Here is an 18069-nt window from a genome sequence, read left to right on the forward strand (position 1 = left end):
TTTAGTTCTACAAAAATCTTCACTTGCTCCATTCTACTTTAGTTTGGAGTACGTTTTCACTGTGGAAACTTTCAAATCGGGCGTCAGTGGCCGGACACGCCCCCTTTTGAAGAAAAAATTCTGTTCTAAAGTAGAACTGTTCTACCTGACTAGAACTGCAGAAAAAAAAATGTGGAGAATTGTGATTTCTAAGATAGTTCGTTCTCCACCAGTTGCTCCTAAAAATCAGGCACAAATCATGTGGAAACTTGGGCCCATAGAGTGTACATATATCGATAGATATCATTTCACAAGTTCAGGATAAGTGTAAATCCCTCTGAGCACCATTCTAAACTGGTACGGCAGTAATTAAAAGCGGTTTTTACAGGGCAAGACTTCAGTGGGTGGAAAGCCGCATTGCTTGGTGTTGGAATCGCTTTGAGTATTGCACTGGCTGGATCGTTAATCTTCCGGTGCGTGAGAAGGTAAGTGCGAAGGTTGAACATGTTTTATGAACACCCTTACTTTACACGTCTCTCCTTAGAGAAAGATCTTGCATTTCTCCAGCACCTGCCACCAGCTCAGGACGTCCCAAAGCGCCTCACAGCCAATGAAGTACTTTTCATGTGTAGTCGCTCCCACAAACAGCAATAAGAGAATGACCAGATCATCTGTTTTTACTGATTGTTGGGATAAATATTGGCCCAGGACACGGGGGAGACCTCCCCTGCTTCGAAATACTGGCAGTGGGATCCTTTACATCCCCCTCAGAGGGCAGACAGGGCCTTGGTTTAAAATCTCATCTGGAACACGGAGCTTTCCACAGTGCGGCGCTCCCTCAGTACTGTCCCTCTGACAGTGCGGCACTCCCTCAGTACTGTCCCTCTGACAGTGCGGCACTCCCTCAGTACTGTCCCTCTGACAGTGCGGCACTCCCTCAGTACTGCCCTTCCGACAGTGCGGCACTCCCTCAGTACTGCCCCTCCGACAGTGCGGCACTCCCTCAGTACTGTCCCTCTGACAGTGCGGCACTCCCTCAGTACTGCCCTTCCGACATTGCGGCACTCCCTCAGCACTGTCCCTCTGACAGTGCGGCACTCCCTCAGTACTGCCCCTCTGACAGTGCGGCACTCCCTCAGTACTGTCCCTCTGACAGTGCGGCGCTCCCTCAGTACTGCCCTTCCGACATTGCGGCACTCCCTCAGTACTGCCCCTCTGACAGTGCGGCACTCCCTCAGTACTGCCCCTCTGACAGTGCGGCGCTCCCTCAGTACTGCCCTTCCGACAGTGCGGCGCTCCCTCAGTACTGTCCCTCTGACAGTGCGGCGCTCCCTCAGTACTGCCCTTCCGACATTGCGGCACTCCCTCAGTACTGCCTCTCCGACAGTGCGGCACTCCCTCAGTACTGCCCCTCTGACAATGCGGCGCTCCCTCAGTACTGCCCTTCCGACATTGCGGCACTCCCTCAGTACTGCCCTTCCGACATTGCGGCACTCCCTCAGTACTGCCCTTCCGACATTGCGGCACTCCCTCAGTACTGCCTCTCCGACAGTGCGGCACTCCCTCAGTACTGCCCCTCTGACAGTGCGGCACTCCCTCAGTACTGCCCCTCTGACAGTGCGGCGCTCCCTCAGTACTGCCCTTCCGACATTGCGGCACTCCCTCAGTACTGCCTCTCCGACAGTGCGGCACTCCCTCAGTACTGCCCCTCTGACAGTGCGGCACTCCCTCAGTACTGCCCCTCTGACAGTGCGGCGTTCCCTCAGTACTGCCCCTCTGACATTGCAGAAACATAGAAACATAGAAAATAGGTGCAGGAGTAGGCCATTCGGCCCTTCAAGCCTGCACCACCATTCAATAAGATCATGGCTGATGATTCCCTCAGTACCCCTTTCCTGCTTTCGCTCCATACACCTTGATAACTTTAGCCGTAAAGACCATATCTAACTCCCTCTTGAATATAACCAATGAGCTGGCATCAACAACTCTCTGCGGCAGGGAACTCCACAGGTTAACAACTCTCTGAGTGAAGAAGTTTCTCCTCATCTCAGTCCTAAATGGCCTACCCCTTTTCCTAAGACTGTATCCCCTGGTTCTGGACATCCCCAACATCGGGAACATTCAACCCGCATCTAACCTGTCCCGTCCCGTCCCGTCCCGTCATAATCTTATATCTTTCTATGAGATCCCCTCTCATCCTTCTCAACTCCAATGTATAAAGGCCCAGTTGATCCAGTCTCTCCTCATATGTCAGTCGAGCCATCCTGGGAATTAGTCTGGTGAACCTTCGCTGCACTCCCTCAATAGCAAGAACGTCCTTCCTCAGATTGTGAGGTTATCCACTTTGGTGGTAAAAACAGAGAGGCAGACTATTTTCTGAATGGTGACAGATTAGGAAAAGGGGAGGTGCAACGAGACCTGGGTGTCATGGAAGGTTGGCATGCAGGTACAGCAGGCGGTTAAGAAAGCAAATGGCATGTTGGCCTTCATAGCGAGGAGATTTGAGTACAGGGGCAGGGAGGTGTTACTACAGTTGTACAGGGCCTTGGTGAGGCCACACCTGGAGTATTGTGTACAGTTTTGGTCTCCTAACTTGAGGAAGGACATTCTTGCTATTGAGGGAGTGCAGCGAAGGTTCACCAGACTGATTCCCGGGATGGCAGGACTGACATATCAAGTAAGACTGGATCAACTGGGTTTGTATTCACTGGAGTTCAGAAGAATGAGAGGGGATCTCATAGAAACGTTTAAAATTCTTACGGGTTTAGACAGTTTAGATGCAGGAAGAATGTTCCCAATGTTGAGGAAGTCCAGAACCAGGGGTCACAGTCTAAGGATAAGGGGTAAGCCATTTAGGACTGAGATGAGGAGAAACTTCTTCACCCAGAGAGTGGTGAACCTGTGGAATTCTCTACTACAGGAAGTTGTTGAGGCCAATTCATTAAATATATTCAAAAAGGAGTTAGATGTAGTCCTTACTACTAGGGGGATCAAGGGGTATGGCGAGAAAGCAGGAATGGGGTACTGAAGTTGCATGTTCAGCCATTAACTCATTGAATGGCAGTGCAGGCTCGAAGGGCCGAATGGCCTACTCCTGCACCTATTTTCTATGTTTCTATGTTTCTATGATTTCCCCTTCATTAATCCATGCTGAATTGGACCGATCCTGTCACTGCTTTCCAAATGTGCTGTTATTTCATCCTCAATAATTGATTCCAACATTTTCCCCACTACTGATGTCAGGCTGATCGGTCTATAATTACCCGCTTTTTCTCTCCCTCCCTTTTTAAAAAGTGATGTTACATTAGCTACCCTCCAGTCCATAGGAACTGATACAGAGTCGATAGACTGTTGGAAAATGATCACCAATGCGTCCACTATTTCTCGGGCTACTTCCTTAAGTACTCTGGGATGCAGACTATCAGGCCCCGGGGATTTATCGGCCTTCAATCCCATCAATTTCCCTAACACAATTTCTCGCCTAATAAGGATATCCTTCAGTTCCTCCTTCTCACTAGACCCTCGGGCGCCTTTCGGAAGGTTATTTGTGCCTTCCTTCGTGAAGACAGAACCAAAGTATTTGTTCAATTGGTCTGCCATTTCTTTGTTCCCCATTATAAATTCACCTGAATCTGACTGCAAGGGACCTACGTTTGTCTTCACTAATGTTTTTCTCTTCACATATCTATAGAAGCTTTTGCAGTCAGTTTTTATGTTCCCGGCAAGCTTCTTCTTGTACTCTATTTTCCCTCTCTTAATTAAACCCTTTGTCCTTCTCTGCTGAATTCTAAATTTCTCCCAGTCCTCAAGTTTGCTGCCTTTTCTGGCCAATTTATATGCCTCTTCCTTAGATTTAACACTATCCTTAATTTCCCTTGTTAGCCACAGTTCAGCCACCTTCCCTGTTTTATGTTTACTCCAGACAGGGATGTACAATTGCTGAAGTTCATCCATGTGATCTTCAAATGTTTGCCATTGCCTATCCACCGTCAAGCCTTTAAGTATCATTTGCCAGTCTATTCTAGCCAATTCACGCCTCAAACCATCGAAGTTACCTTTCCTTAAGTTCAGGACCCTAGTTTCTGAATTAACTGTGTCACTCTCCATCTTAATAAAGAATTCTACCATGTTTTGGTCACTCTTCCCCAAGGAGCCTTGAACAACAAGATTGCTAATTAGTCCTTTCTCATTACACATCACCCAGTCCATGATGGTCAGCTCCCTAGTTGGTTCCTTGACGTATTGGTCGAGAAAACCATCTCTACTACACTCCAGGAAATCGTCCTCCACTGCATTGCTACCAGTTTGGTTAGCCCAATCAATATGTAGATTAAAGTCACCCATGATAACTGCTGTACCTTTATTGCATGCAATTCTAATTTCTTGTTTGATGCTGTCCCCAACCTTATTACTACTGTTTGGTGGTCTGTACACAACTCCCACTTGCGTTTTCTGCCCCTTGGTATTCCGTAGCTCCACCCATACCAATTCCACATCATCCAAGCTAATGTCCTTTCTTACAATTGTATTAATTTCCTCTTTAACCAGCAACACCACCCCGCCTCTTTTTCCTTTCTGTCTATCCTTCCTAAATGTTGAATACCCCTGGATGTTGAGTTCCCAGCCTTGGTCACCCTGGAGCCATGTCTCCGTGATGCCAATCACATCATACCCGTTAACTGCTGTCTACGCAGTTAATTCGTCCACCTTATTCCGAATACTCCTCGCATTGAGGCACAGAGCCTTCAGGCTTTTCTTTCCAACACACTTTGCCCCTTTAGAATTTTGCTGTAATGTGGCCCTTTTTGCTTTTTGCCTTAGGTTTCTCTGCCCTCCACTTTTACTTTTCTTCTTTCTATCTTTTGCTTCTGCCCTCATTCTATTTCCCTCTGTCTCCCTGCATAGGTTCCCATCCCCCTGCCATATTAGTGAAGCTCCTCCCCAACAGCACTAGCGAATATTCCCCCGAGGACATTGGTTCTGGTCCTGCCCAGGTGCAGACCGTCCGGTTTTTACTGGTTCCACCTCCCCCAGAACTGGTTCCAATGTCGCAGGAATTTGAATCCCTCCCTTCTGCGCCACTCCTCAAGCCACGTATTCACCTGAGCTATCCTGTGATTCCTACTCTGACTAGCACATGGCACTGTTAGCAATCCTGAGATTACTACTTTTGATGTTCTGCTTTTTACTTCAGCTCTAGCTCCCTAAATTCGTCTTGTCGGACCTCATCCCGTTTTTTACCTATATCGTTGGTACCTATATGCACCATGACAACTGGCTGTTAACCCTCTCTTTTCAGAATGTACTGCACCCGCTCCGAGACATTCTTGACCCTTGCAGCAGGGAGGCAAAATACCATCCTGGAGTCTCGGTTTTAGCCGCAGAAATGCCTATCTATTCCCCTGACAATTGAATCCCCATCACTATAGCTCTCCCACTCTTTTTCCTGCCCTCCTGTGCAGCAGAGCCAGCCGCGGTGCCATGAACTTGGCTGCTGCTGCCCTCCCCTGATGAGTCATCCCCCCCAACAGTACTCAAAGCGGTGTATCTGTTTTGCAGGGGGATGATCGCAGGGGACCCCTGCACTACCTTCCTAGCACTGCTCTTCCTGTTGTTCACCCATTCCCTATCTGGCTGTGTACCCTTTACCTGCGGTAAGACCAACTCACTAAACGTGCTATCCACGTCATTCTCAGCTTCGTGGGTGCTCCAGAGTAAATCCACCCACAGCTCCAGTGCCGCAATGCGGTCCGTCAGGAGCTGCAGGCGGATGCACTTACCGCACACGTAGTCGTCAGGGACACCGGAAGCGTCCCTGACTTCCCACATAGTACAGGAGGAGCATAACACATATCCGAGCTCTCCTGCCATGAATTAACCCTTAGATTTACTTAATTTGGCACCAACAATGCTATAAGGTTGTTGATCGTTGGATTCTTTTACCTCAATCTGGTTCAGCAAATTACTGAAACGAATACCGTTTGTGCTTTAAACAAAGCAAGCTTTTATTTAAAAAGCAAATCCCGATCGGGGACTTTATCAGACAGAAGGAATGCAAGTCTGTTCGAACGCACCCACTTCCTACGGACAAAGTGACGTTACATTGTAAAGGGACGATGGTTATACATTTTCGGCAAAAGATAACAAGATAGGGCTAGAGTGACATCCTAGTTCAGCCTATCTCTTTTGATCCCTCTTTCCCTTTGTCCACTCATAAGCCGACCTAAGTATGGTCTGATTTTAAACAAAGACCTTCTGTTAATGTTTCAGGTTAATAACATGATTTAATAAGACCTTGAGGGTTTTCTGCAAGCTGTGGGTTTTGTTTCAATACGTGTTAGTGTTGTAACATTTCGCAGTCTCGAGTCTGAGATGTCATGGCTATTCCTCCATGAATTCTTTGTTAGCTTATACTATCCCTATACAATTCCCACGTTCTCAACTTCAATGTCTCTGTACATTTTTAAACATTCACAAGGTTATTTACTGAAAAAGAAAAGAAAAAGAAAAACTGCTCACCAATTACCAGCCAATCACTTACCCCCTTGGCTGTGACGTCACTTTTCAATTTCTTTCCACTTTTTTGCCTCCCAGCTGCAGCTGCACCAGCTGGCCTCTCCGACGTTCCGCTGGCTCCCGCCGACAGATGGGCCTCTTGTCGGCCTCCCTGGAGACCAGCTCTGCCTCCTCCGACGACGACGACGAAATCCCGCCGATGACGAGCGCTCCCTCAGTACTGCTCCCACAACAGTGCAGCATTCCTTCAGTACTGCCCCTCCGACAGTGCTGCGCTTCCTCTTTACTGTCCCTCCAACAGTTCTGCGCTCCCTCAGTATTATCCCTCTGAAAGTGCAGCGCTCCCTCAGTACTGCCGCTCCGACAGTGCAGCGTTCACTCAGTATCATCTCTCGACAGAGCGGTGCTCCATCAGTACTGCCGCTCCGACAGTGCAGCACCCACTCAGTACTGCCCCTCCAGCAGTGCAGCGATCCCTCAGTGCTGCCCCTCCGACAGTGCAGAGCTCCCTCAGTACTGCCCCTCCAGCAGTGCAGCGATCCCTCAGTGCTGCCCCTCCGACAGTGCAGAGCTCCCTCAGTACTGCCCCTCCGACAGTGCGGCGCTCCCTCAGTACTGCCCCTCCGACAGTGCGGCACTCCCTCAGTACTGCCCCTCCGACGGTGCAGAGCTCCCTCAGTACTGCCCCTCCGACAGTGCAGAGCTCCCTCAGTACTGCCCCTCCGACAGTGCGGCGCTCCCTCAGTACTGCCCCTCCGGCGGTGCAGCGCTCCCTCAGTACTGCCCCTCCGACAGTGCAGCACTCCCTCAGTACTGCCCCTCCGACAGTGCAGCACTCCCTCAGTACTGCCCCTCCGACAGTGCAGCACTCCCTCAATACTGCTCCTCCGACAGTGCAGCACCCACTCAGTACTGCCCCTCCAGCAGTGCAGCGATCCCTCAGTGCTGCCCCTCCAACAGTGCAGCGCTCCCTCAGTATTATCCCTCTGAAAGTGCAGCGCTCCCTCAGTATCGTCCCTCTGACGTGCAGCGTTCAATCAGTATCATCTCTCGACAGAGCGGTGCTCCATCAGTACTGCCGCTCCGACAGTGCGGCACACCCTCAGTACTGCCCCTCTGACACTGCAGCACTCCCTCAGTACTGCCACTCCGGCGGTGCAGCGCTCCCTCAGTACTGCCCCTCCAACAGTGCAGCACTCCCTCAGTACTGCCACTCCGACAGTGCAGCACTCCCTCAGTATTGTCCCTCTGACAGTGCAACCCTCTCAGTACTGTCCCTCTGACAGTGCAGCACTCCCTCAGTACAGCCCCTCCGACAGTGCAGCACTCCCTCAGTACTGCCCCTCCGACAGTGCAGCACTCCCTCAGTACTGCCCCTCCCATAGTGCAGCACTCCCTCAGTACTGCCCCTCCGACAGTGCAGCACTCCCTCAATACTGCTCCTCCGACAGTGCAGCACCCACTCAGTACCGCTCCTCCAACAGTGCAGCGCTCTCTCAGTACTGCCCCTCCGACAGTGCAGCGCTCCCTCAGTATCATCCCTCTGAAAGTGCAGTGCTCCCTCGGTATCATCGCTCTGACAGTGCAGTGCTCCCTCAGTATCATCCCTCTGGCAGTGCGGCGCTCCCTCAGTGCTGCCCCTCCGGCAGTGCGGTGCTCACTCAGTACTGCCCCTCCGACAGTGCCGCACTCCTACAGTACTGTCCCTCCGACAGTGTAGCACTCCCTCGGTACTTCCCCTCCGACAGTGCATCGCTCCATCAGTGCTGCCCCTCCGGCAGTGCAGCACTCGCTCAGTACTGACCCTCCGGCAGTGCAACACCCCCTCAGTACTGCCCCTCCGACTAGTGCAGCACTCGCTCAGTGCTGTCCCTTGGGCAGTGCAGCGCTCCCTCGGTACCGTCCCTCCGACAGTGCAGCACCCCCTCAGTACTGCCCTCCGACAGTGCGGCGCTCCCTCAGTACTGCCCCTCCGACAGTGCAGCACTCGCTCAGTATTGCCCCTCCGACAGTGCAGCACTCCCTCAGTACCGTCCCTCCGACAGTGCAGCGCTCCCTCAGTACTGCCCCTCCGACAGTGCAGCATTCCCTCAGTACTGCCTCTGCGACAATACTTATCTTCTTACGACATCACTAAACCACACACACTCAAGGTGGCTTCAATCTGTGGGCTGTTTAAGATATTGGGAATGTTTGCTGTGTTTTTAGTTGAGATTTTTTTTGTCCACAGAAGCCTCTCTCAGGGCGCTCTGAGACCGGCTCTTTAGCTGGTGATTTTCAGTTGCTCAGTCGGCCTAGCGCCCGAAGAGAGGGAACACCTTCCTCCCGCTCTGCCCCACAGCTGGTGAACCTTTCTGACAGAGACGCAAACTGTTCCTGGGCGCTAGAATTACCGCCCCGCCATGAATAACACTGTGAAATGGTCGGTAATGACAATCCAGCCCCTGGTGTGGTCTCACCAAGGCCCTGTACACTGTTCAATGTCTCTCCCATTTCCCAAGGCTACTGGGCAACACCCGCCCCTCCAGAACAGACCCGTGGCCCTCCGCAGTGAGCACTGAAGTAAAACTCCATGTCAGCGGCTGCCCCGTATTACGCTGGGATGTCGTCAGTGTCCGCACACAAAGGGTTAACAGTTCGCTGATAGCGCAGCGGACAAAGTGATGTTTTCTCACTGGTTCCCCACTTCCTGATTCAACTCACAGTGACACAATCAACCCTTTCTAATTCATTACACAGAGGGAGCAGCAGAGGAAGAGGCCCTTCGACCCAGGCAGTGCGTGTGGGGGATTCCACCCCAGGGGAGCAGGCAGACAGGCCCCGGGTAAGTAACACAACCATTGACTTCCATCACCGACATCGTCCTTTGCTGCTGTTGGGACTTTATAAAGACACATTCCAATCCTTGATGCCTTCTAAAGATGTCACTGGAATGTTGGCCTTTATCTCGAGGGGCTGGAATACAAAGGGCTCGCGGTTGTGTCACAATTATGTAAAGCTCTGCTTAGACCCCATCCGGAGTAACTGCGTCAGTTCTGGCCCCCACACCTCAGGAAGGAGATATCGGCCACCAAGGCTGGGTGGCACAGATTCACCAGAATGATACCCGGGGCTGAAAGGGGTTAAATAACGAGGACAGGTTACACAGACTGGGATTGTATTCCCTCGAGTTTAGAAGATCAAGGGGTGATCTAATCGAGGTGTTCAAAATGATTAAAGGATTCGATAGGGTAGATATGGAGAAACTATTTCTTCTGGAGGGGGCAGTCCAGAACAAGGGGGCAGAACCTTAAAATTAGAGCCAGGCCATTCAGGGGTGATGTCAGGAAGCATTTCTTCACACAAAGGGGAGTGGGAATCTGGGACTCTCCCCCACAAAAAGCCGGGGGTCCACTGAAAATTTCAAAACTGAGATGGATCGATTTTTGTTGGGTAAGGGTATTGAGGGTTACGTAACCAAGGCGGGCAGATAGTGTTAAGATACAGATCAGCCAAGTCCAATTGATGGGCTGAATGGCCCTCCTCCTGTTCCTGTGTAACCGGCTCGAGGGGCTGAATGGCCTCCTCCTTTTCCTGTGTAACAGGCTCGAGGGGCTGAACGGCCTCCTGCTGTTCCTATGTAACAGGCTCGAGGGGCTGAATGGCCTCCTCCTGTTCCTGTGTAACAGGCTCGAGGGGCTGAATGGCCTCCTCCTGTTCCTGTGTAACAGGCTCGAGGGGCTGAACGGCCTCCTCCTGTTCCTGTGTAACAGACTCGAGGGGCTGAATGGCCTCATCCTGTTCCTGTGTAACAGGCTCGAGGGGCTGAATGGCCTCCTCCTGTTCCTGTGTAACAGGCTCGAGGGGCTGAATGGCCTCCTCCTGTTCCTACGGTAACAGACTCGAGAGGTTGAATGACCTCCTCCTGTTCCTATGATCCAACATCGTTCAGTATCAATAACCAAAGCCAACACTGTTCAGTGTCAACAATCAGTGACACCAATTGCGGCTGGAATATTCTAATTGGACTCCAAGGTACCAAATGCAGATCGTGTGATTGTCACCCTGCTCATTTCCTTTTCTGATACAGAAGAAAGAGGAGGGCCAGGAAATCAAATCTAACCGCCGCACCAATCAATACCAAGATCATAATCTTTACGAAAATTGCAAGTTCGACGAGAGTTCCGTGTACGCCAATGTATAATCGCAGCAAAAATGAGATGCACGCACTCCGGGGACAGCACAGGAGGGAATCATTGGAAACTCCACTTCACCTCCCACAGGACTTCACCCCCGCTTCCCCAGAAAATCTTATCCTCGACATAATCTGCTGCAGTTTCTTCGAGCTGAGGTTACCTCACAGCGTTGAGTGCTGGTATAGCACAGATCATTCCCACGGGGTTCAATTGTGTGATCCCTCCTTCAGGATTGGCTCTCTACAGTCTTCTCATTCAGATCTGCCCTCTCAGGTGGACATAAACAATCCCACGGCCACTATTTCGAAGCAGAGCAGGGGAGTTATCCCCGATGTCCCGGGGCCAATATTTATCCCTCAATCGTCATAACTGTTATGTCCTTAATACTCTTATGAATAACTCCATGAGGTCTAGTATTGTACTTGAGCTGTTGTGACCTTAGTCCCATTTAGTGTAACTCCAGAGTGAGGCACAAGCATGGTGGGCAGCCTTTTATACTGGGCCCTGCACACCTGAGCAAGTGACCCTCAAGTCTCCCACCGCAGTGCCCTCTGGTGGCACACCTTATGTGACTATACAGTTAGTATGCATGGTCGACATTGATGACAATAACAAAAACAGATTATCTGGGCCATTATCACATTGCTGTTTGTGGGAGCTTGCTGTGCGTAAATTGGCTGCTATGTTTCCCATATTACAACAGTGACTACACTCCAAAGTTACTTAATTGGCTGCAAAGCGCTTTGAGACGTCCGGTGGTCATAAAAGGCGCTGTAGAAATGCAAGTCTTTCTTTCTTTCACTGTTGGAGCATCCTTCCCCCCATTGTGATGATAAGGCGGAGAAATTCGGGTCCTTTGCGCCTCCGGTTGCTGAGGCATTTTTCATTTTGTTATTCACGTTTCTATCTGTGAATGTTTACAGAATGGTCCTTACCCAAGAGTCGACTTCAGGGGGAACCAGGGTTAGAGGGTAACGGGAGCAGGGCAGATCGCTATAATTTACTCGCCATTTTACACTCGTGCATTCTTCCGCTTAGTTTCTGTTAAGGCTTTGATTTTATATTATCATTCATTGTTAAATCGTAAAACTAACAGCAACTAGATTGATCCCTGGGATGTGAGGGTTCTCCTGTGCGGAGAAATTGAGTAGGGTGATCTCCTCTCTGGAATTTAGAAGAATGGAAGGTAATCTCATTGAAACATCTAAGATTCTGAGGGAGATTGACCGGGTGGATGGTGAGAGGCTGTTCCCCCGGGCTGGAGAGTCTGGAACCAGGGGCATAGTCTCAGGATAAGGGGTCGGCCATTTAAGACTGAAGAGGAATTTCATTAGTCAGAGGATGATGAATCTTTGGAATTCTCTGCCCCAGAGTGCTGTGGGTGCTCAGTCATTGAGTATATACAAGGCTGAGATCGATAGATTTATGGACTCTCGGGGAATCAATGGATAGAATGGGAATGTGGAGTTGAGGTCGAAGGTCAGCCATGATCTTATTGAATGGTGGAACTCAAGGGGCTGAATGGGCTACTCCTGCATCTAATTCTTAAGTTCTTGTGTTCAGCCCGGAAGTAGAGAGTTGGTTGGAGCATTGGGAGATTCTCTGCAGTACAGACCGAAGAACTGGGAGATGTGAAACAGGCTCTACAGCACCACCACTGGTGGCAGAGTATAATTACAGTGTGACATGTTTACGTGGGCTGTTCACATTGTCAATGTGGATGGAGGAATTTATGATGGGAAAAGTTGCTTGCAGATGTAATATATTTAATATATCATAGATGGATGATTACAGAATGAACTGCAGTGACACAAACAGCTATTTTCGTACTTCCGTCTTTGAAAGGACAATTAGCATCCGACCTGATGGCTCAGAGGATGGCTGGAACCATGTGGTGTGACACAGAATACAGAGGCCAAGGTCCCAGATCCTGGTTCTGGTCTGTGTTCGGGTAACAGATCCCAACCAGGTGCTTCGGTCAAGGATCGGGAAAATAAGGAATGCTCCCACCCTCAATCTGTAACGGGTGACTCCCTCTGTTAAGCACGGGGCTGAGTGCGGACATAATTGGGTTTGCGGGTGCTGCACCCCACGGTCCAACAGCCCGTTTGTCCACCGACACATTCACGCTGGCTGCCTGGGTCGGCACTGTGCGTGGCTGCACCTGTGGACCAGCACTCAGTTTTCCCAGTGCTCACTCTCGGGAAGAGAGGGACCTTCTCAGTCAGAGATGCTTGCACACCTTGCTGGAGATAGACAGATTTTTGAATGATAGGGGAGTCAAGGGTTATGGAGCACGGGCAGAGAGGTGGAGATGAGGTCAAGATCAGATCAGCCATATCTTATTGAATCGCGGAGCAGGCTCGAAGGGACAAATGGCCGACTCCTGCTCCTGTTTCTTATGTTCTTATGTCAACTTAATACATGAGCCTATAGTTGAGATGGGGTGCCTGACTTTGGCATTTGGTGCCCCCTTGGGATGAGTTGAATCCTCCTGCTCAGGGTCTCATTTTTAGCGTCTTTTTAACATTAAAAATTAACTGCCTTTAAAAAACATCTATTTACTGTACTTATATTTATTATTTTATTTATCTCTCCTGCCCGAATGGAGCGAGATTTGTAATTTTCCAGTCCAGGCTGAAGAGAGTTTGTCGAGATTGTGTCGAGCGAATTTACAATTTCCTCATCTGCTTCTCGAAATAGTCTGAGATGGAAGCCATCAGGCCCACGTGATTCGTCTCGGCTGACACTCCAGTGCAGTACAGAGTGAACACCGCACTGTCGGAGGGGCAGTACTGTGGGAGCACTGCACTGTCGGAGGGGCAGTACTGAGTGAGTACAGCACTGTCAAAGGGGCAGTAATGAGGAAGCGTCGCACTGTCAGGGTGCAGCACTGAGGGAGTGTCGCAGTGTCGGAGGGGCAGTACTGAGGGAGTGTCGCACTGTCAGAGGGGCAGTACTGAGAGAGCGCTGCACTGTCGGAAGGGCAGTACTGTGGGAGCACTGCACTGTCGGAGGGGCAGTAATGAGGGAGCGTTGCACTGTCGGAGGGACAGTACTGTGGGAGCACTGCACTGTCGGAGGGGCAGTACTGAGGGAGTGCTGCAGTGTTGGGAGGGCAAGTACTGAGGGAGTTCTGCACTGTTGGAGGGACAGTACTGAGAGAATGCTCCACTGTCGGAGGGGCAGTACTGAGGGAGTGCTGCACTGTCGGAGGGGCAGTACTGAGGGAGCATCACACTGTCAGAGGGACAGTACTGAGGGAGTGCTGCACTGTCGGAGGGGCAGTACTGAGGGAGTGCCGCACTGTCGGAGGAACAGTACTGAGAGAATGCTCCACTGTCGGAGGGGCAGTACTGAGGGAGTGCCGCACTGTCGGAGGGGCAGTACTGAGGGAGCATCGCACTGTCAGAGGGACAGTACTGAGGGAGCACTGCACTGTCGGAGGGGCAGTACTGAGGGAGCACTGCACTGTCGGAGGGGCAGTACTGAGGGAGCATCGCACTGTCAGAGGGACAGTACTGAGGGAGCACCGCACTGTCGGAGAGGCCATCTTTCAGATGAGACATTAAACTGAGGCCCCATCTGCCCTTTCGGGTGGACGTAAAAGATCCCATGGCCATTATTTCGAAGAGAGCTGGGGAAATCTCCCCGATGGCCTGGGAACGATATTAATCCTTCAACCAACATCCAAAACTGATTAACTGGTGATTTATCTCGGGGCTGTTTGTGGGACCTTGCTGTGTAACATAGAAACATAGAAAATAGGTGCAGGAGTCGGCCATTCGGCCCTTCTAGCCTGCACCGCCATTCAATGAGTTCATGGCTGAACATTCAACTTCAGTACCCCATTCCTGCTTTCTCGCCATACCCCTTGATCCCCCTAGTAGTAAGGACCTCATCTAACTCCTTTTTGAATATATTTAGTGAATTGGCCTCAACAACTTTCTGTGGTAGAGAATTCCACAGGTTCACCACTCTCTGGGTGAAGAAGTTCCTCCGCATCTCGGTCCTAAATGGCTTACCCCTTATCCTTAGACTGTGACCTCTGGTTCTGGACTTCCCCAACATTGGGAACATTCTTCCTGCATCTAACCTGTCTAACCCCGTCAGAATTTTAAACGTTTCTATGAGGTCCCCTCTCATTCTTCTGAACTCCAGTGAATACAAGCCCAGTTGATCCAGTCTTTCTTGATAGGTCAGTCCCGCCATCCCGGGAATCAGTCTGGTGAACCTTCGCTGCACTCCCTCAATAGCAAGAATGTCCTTCCTCAGGTTAGGAGACCAAAACTGTACACAATACTCCAGGTGTGGCCTCACCAATGCCCTGTACAACTGTAGCAACACCTCCCTGCCCCTGTAAATTGGTGTGAGAGATGCACAAGACTTTTTTATGTGATGGGGGAACTGAAAATGGAGTTTACCTTTCCGAGATACATTGGACTGTTGGTTGGGGATCTCTCATGTTGCTGTGATTTGGGAGATGTTTTGACTGTTCGTCTGCCCCCAAGACACACTACTTTTGATTACTCCAGGATCAACTGGACCTTCCTCATCGTTGCGACTGAGTTTACTTCAGTGTCCAGGACATAGTGAACCCTCATTGGTTGCTGCTGGACGTGTCCCAGTATCTGAGACACATTGAACCTCCTCATGGCTGTGGCTTTTTCACCACACACTCTCTCTTTATCTCTTTTTTACGATCCCTACTTGTTTTCTCTATCCTGGTGAGCGGAGGCGAGAATTCCGGTCTCTGAATATTGGGTGGACATCCAGCGAGAGCCTGGTGCCCGATGGGAGCGGACTATCAACCCACTATCCATCGTATCTAGCCGGATCCTCCTGGTCGGGCATTATTCGTCAGGCTGAGGACAAGTCCATGTAAAAAGAGGCTTCCTTATACAGCACAATCTACTGGGTGTAAAAGCACTGGAAGGAATGGGTTCCCTCATTTTTAAAATAATAATTCTCAAGATGTCGCTGGTGAGGTTGGCATTTATTGGCCATTCCCTCGTTGCCCCTTGAGAAGGTGATGGTGGGCTGCCTTCTTCTTGAACCACCACCGTCCCGTGCGGTGAAGGTGCTCCCGCCGTGACGTTAGGTCGGGAGTTGTGGGATTTTGACCCGGCGACGATGATGGAACGGCCGATATATCTCCAAGTCGGGGATGGTGTGTGGGAGACTCGGAGGGGGAACTTGGAGGCGATGGTGTTCCCGTGAGCCTGCTGCCCTTGTCCTTCGAGGAGGGGGGCTGGAGGTGGAGGGTTTGGGAAGTTTTGTCGAAGGATGTGGCGCTGGGCACAGAAGAGAAAGACTTGTTGTCCTCCTTGTCCTGTCACCCTCCTCTAGGTAGCCTCAATCCCAGCCAATAAACTCATTCTTCCTCTAAGTAACTCCATTAGGGTAAATCCAACTGCTTCTCCATCTCATTAAACATTTCCCCCTCAACTGCTCCTTCTCTGGGCTTCCTGAGTGTGATTTGCCCCCAATAGACTGAGCTTTCTGAAGTTGGCCATTGAGTCTGACCTTTCACCTCCCAGCCCGCTCTCCAATTTTGAACCAAATCTTTTCCCTCAACGGTTTGTGCTCGCGGCGGTCGCGGGCCCGGGAGGCAGCCGGCCAATCAGGGGCCGGGGAGCGCTGTCACTCAGCGGGCCCACCCCGCCCACTCTGCCTCCTGCCCCACGTGGATCAGCGACCGTTGGAGGGGGCGGGGTGACAGTGGGCGGGGCGGGACCGCTGAGTGACAGCTGCTGCTCAGTGTGTCGGTGCGGGGCTCTCCGGAGCTCCAGCGGCTGCACTCCCGGCCTGATTGTGTCCGGGGAACCCCGAGCCTGCTTCGCCTCGCGGGGCAATGGTGCGGACGCTGCAGGGAGAGGGGGAGAGGATGACGCACCAACACGTGGCGCTCAGGCCGCGAGGCCAGTGTCCAATCGGGTATGTGCAGAATGCATCTGCGCGGCTTCCGGTTCGTTGGCAGCAGTCGCGTCGTTCCATCACAGAACTGACCAAAGCACAATCCAGCTTCAACACTGAGGGGGGAAACTGTCCCGTGCCCCAGTAACCTGCCGGGCCCGGGACTTTGTGCCCCCGGCGCGGAGGTCCCGCCCCAGCTGCTGAATTGGGCTTCCTTTCTCAGATACCGTCAATGGCCCATTCTGTCCACCAATAAACCTGTAAATTGACACAAACCAGTCCAGGAAGCTCAATAAGTCAAATTAAATTGACGTTCCTGGTTGTGACGATGCACTCCAGTCGCTCCGGTGCCCACGCTGAATTGGGCTTACCGCCTCTCAAAGGAAGCCGAGCGCAGTCTCGTGCGCCCATTTCCTTTCGGGGAGGTTCCAGCGACGCTAACAGGGCGAGTTGTTCAGCGCCGCGCGGACGCTCCGAGTAGCGCTGACATGTTTCAACGCCTCTCCCCTTCGCTTAAAGTGGAGGGCTGCTGCGCAATCTGCAAGGCATCTGATGGCCTCCACTGAGCCACCAGGGCAGCATGTGACAGTGGGCTGTAGCCCAGCACCCAAACCACAGTACCTGGGGCTGCACGCTGGCGGCCCGGACCCCGCGAAAATACAGGTAAATGAGCCAACCCGAGAGTCGGCAGAGGGCGCAGGCGACCTCCCCTTTAACTTCCACCCCGCGAGCAGATGTTGGCCAGGTTCGCGACCCTCGAACTGCCGTTGACACCCGCTCGCGTCAGCCTCGTGGTCCATGGGCAATTTCCCCCGTGGGGCGGGAAGGGGTCGGCGCGCAGCACTGAGGGGTCACCATGCATGGTGATGATGTCATCGCTGGTTGTGCAGCTGCCCGGGCTGCGACTCATGGGTCACGGCGCTGCCGTTCCAGCGCCTCCGCTAACTCCACGGGACCTTTGAAAAAGGGCCAATTTCCCCCCCCCCCCTCCCCATATTCCCCTTCCCCATTCCCTGATCCACAAGGTCAGCTCTAACTGGGTCTTTATTGACCATCATATTATCGTAGAATCATAGAATCATGGAATGGTTACAGCACAGCAGAAGGCCATTAGGCCGGTCGAGCCCGTGCCGATCTCAGCTAGTCCCACTACTCTGCCCTTTCCCTGAAGCCCTACAATTTTTTTTCCTTCAGATACTTATCCAACTCCCTTTTGAACGATAAAATTGAGTCTGCTTCCACCACCCTCTCAGACACTGCATTTCACATCCTAAACACCAGCTGCGTAAAAACATTTTTTCTTATGTTGCCTTTGGTTCTTTTGCCAATGGCCTAAATCTGTGTCCTCCAGTTCTCGACCCTTCTGACAATGGAAACAGTTTCTTTCTACCCCCTCCAGACCCCTCATAATTTTGAACACCTCCATCAAATATCCTATCAAACTTCTCTGCTCCAAGGAGAACAACCCCAGCTTCTCCAGTTT

General features: G+C 51.4%; 2 protein-coding genes across 5 annotated transcripts in view; both read left to right on the top strand.

Annotated features, from left to right (window-relative positions):
- Positions 1-13209, top strand: part of LOC139240828 (sialic acid-binding Ig-like lectin 13) — a 45248-nt gene extending 32039 nt beyond the window's left edge. For all 4 annotated transcript variants that reach the window (XM_070869315.1, XM_070869318.1, XM_070869317.1 and 1 more), the window contains 3 exons: positions 368-464; positions 9235-9319; positions 10565-13209. In XM_070869315.1, the coding sequence (XP_070725416.1) occupies positions 368-464; positions 9235-9319; positions 10565-10678 (296 nt within the window). In that variant the 3' untranslated portion in view covers positions 10679-13209. The remainder of the gene's footprint in view (positions 1-367; positions 465-9234; positions 9320-10564) is intronic.
- Positions 13210-16553: 3344 nt separating this feature from the next.
- Positions 16554-18069, top strand: part of LOC139240785 (zinc finger protein 419-like) — a 70393-nt gene continuing 68877 nt past the window's right edge. The window contains exon 1 of the mRNA XM_070869261.1: positions 16554-16607. The gene's annotated coding sequence lies outside the window, so the exon portion shown is untranslated. The remainder of the gene's footprint in view (positions 16608-18069) is intronic.

Source organism: Pristiophorus japonicus, chromosome X (genome assembly GCF_044704955.1).
Source record: "Pristiophorus japonicus isolate sPriJap1 chromosome X, sPriJap1.hap1, whole genome shotgun sequence".
In the NCBI taxonomy this organism is placed as follows: domain Eukaryota; kingdom Metazoa; phylum Chordata; class Chondrichthyes; family Pristiophoridae; genus Pristiophorus; species Pristiophorus japonicus.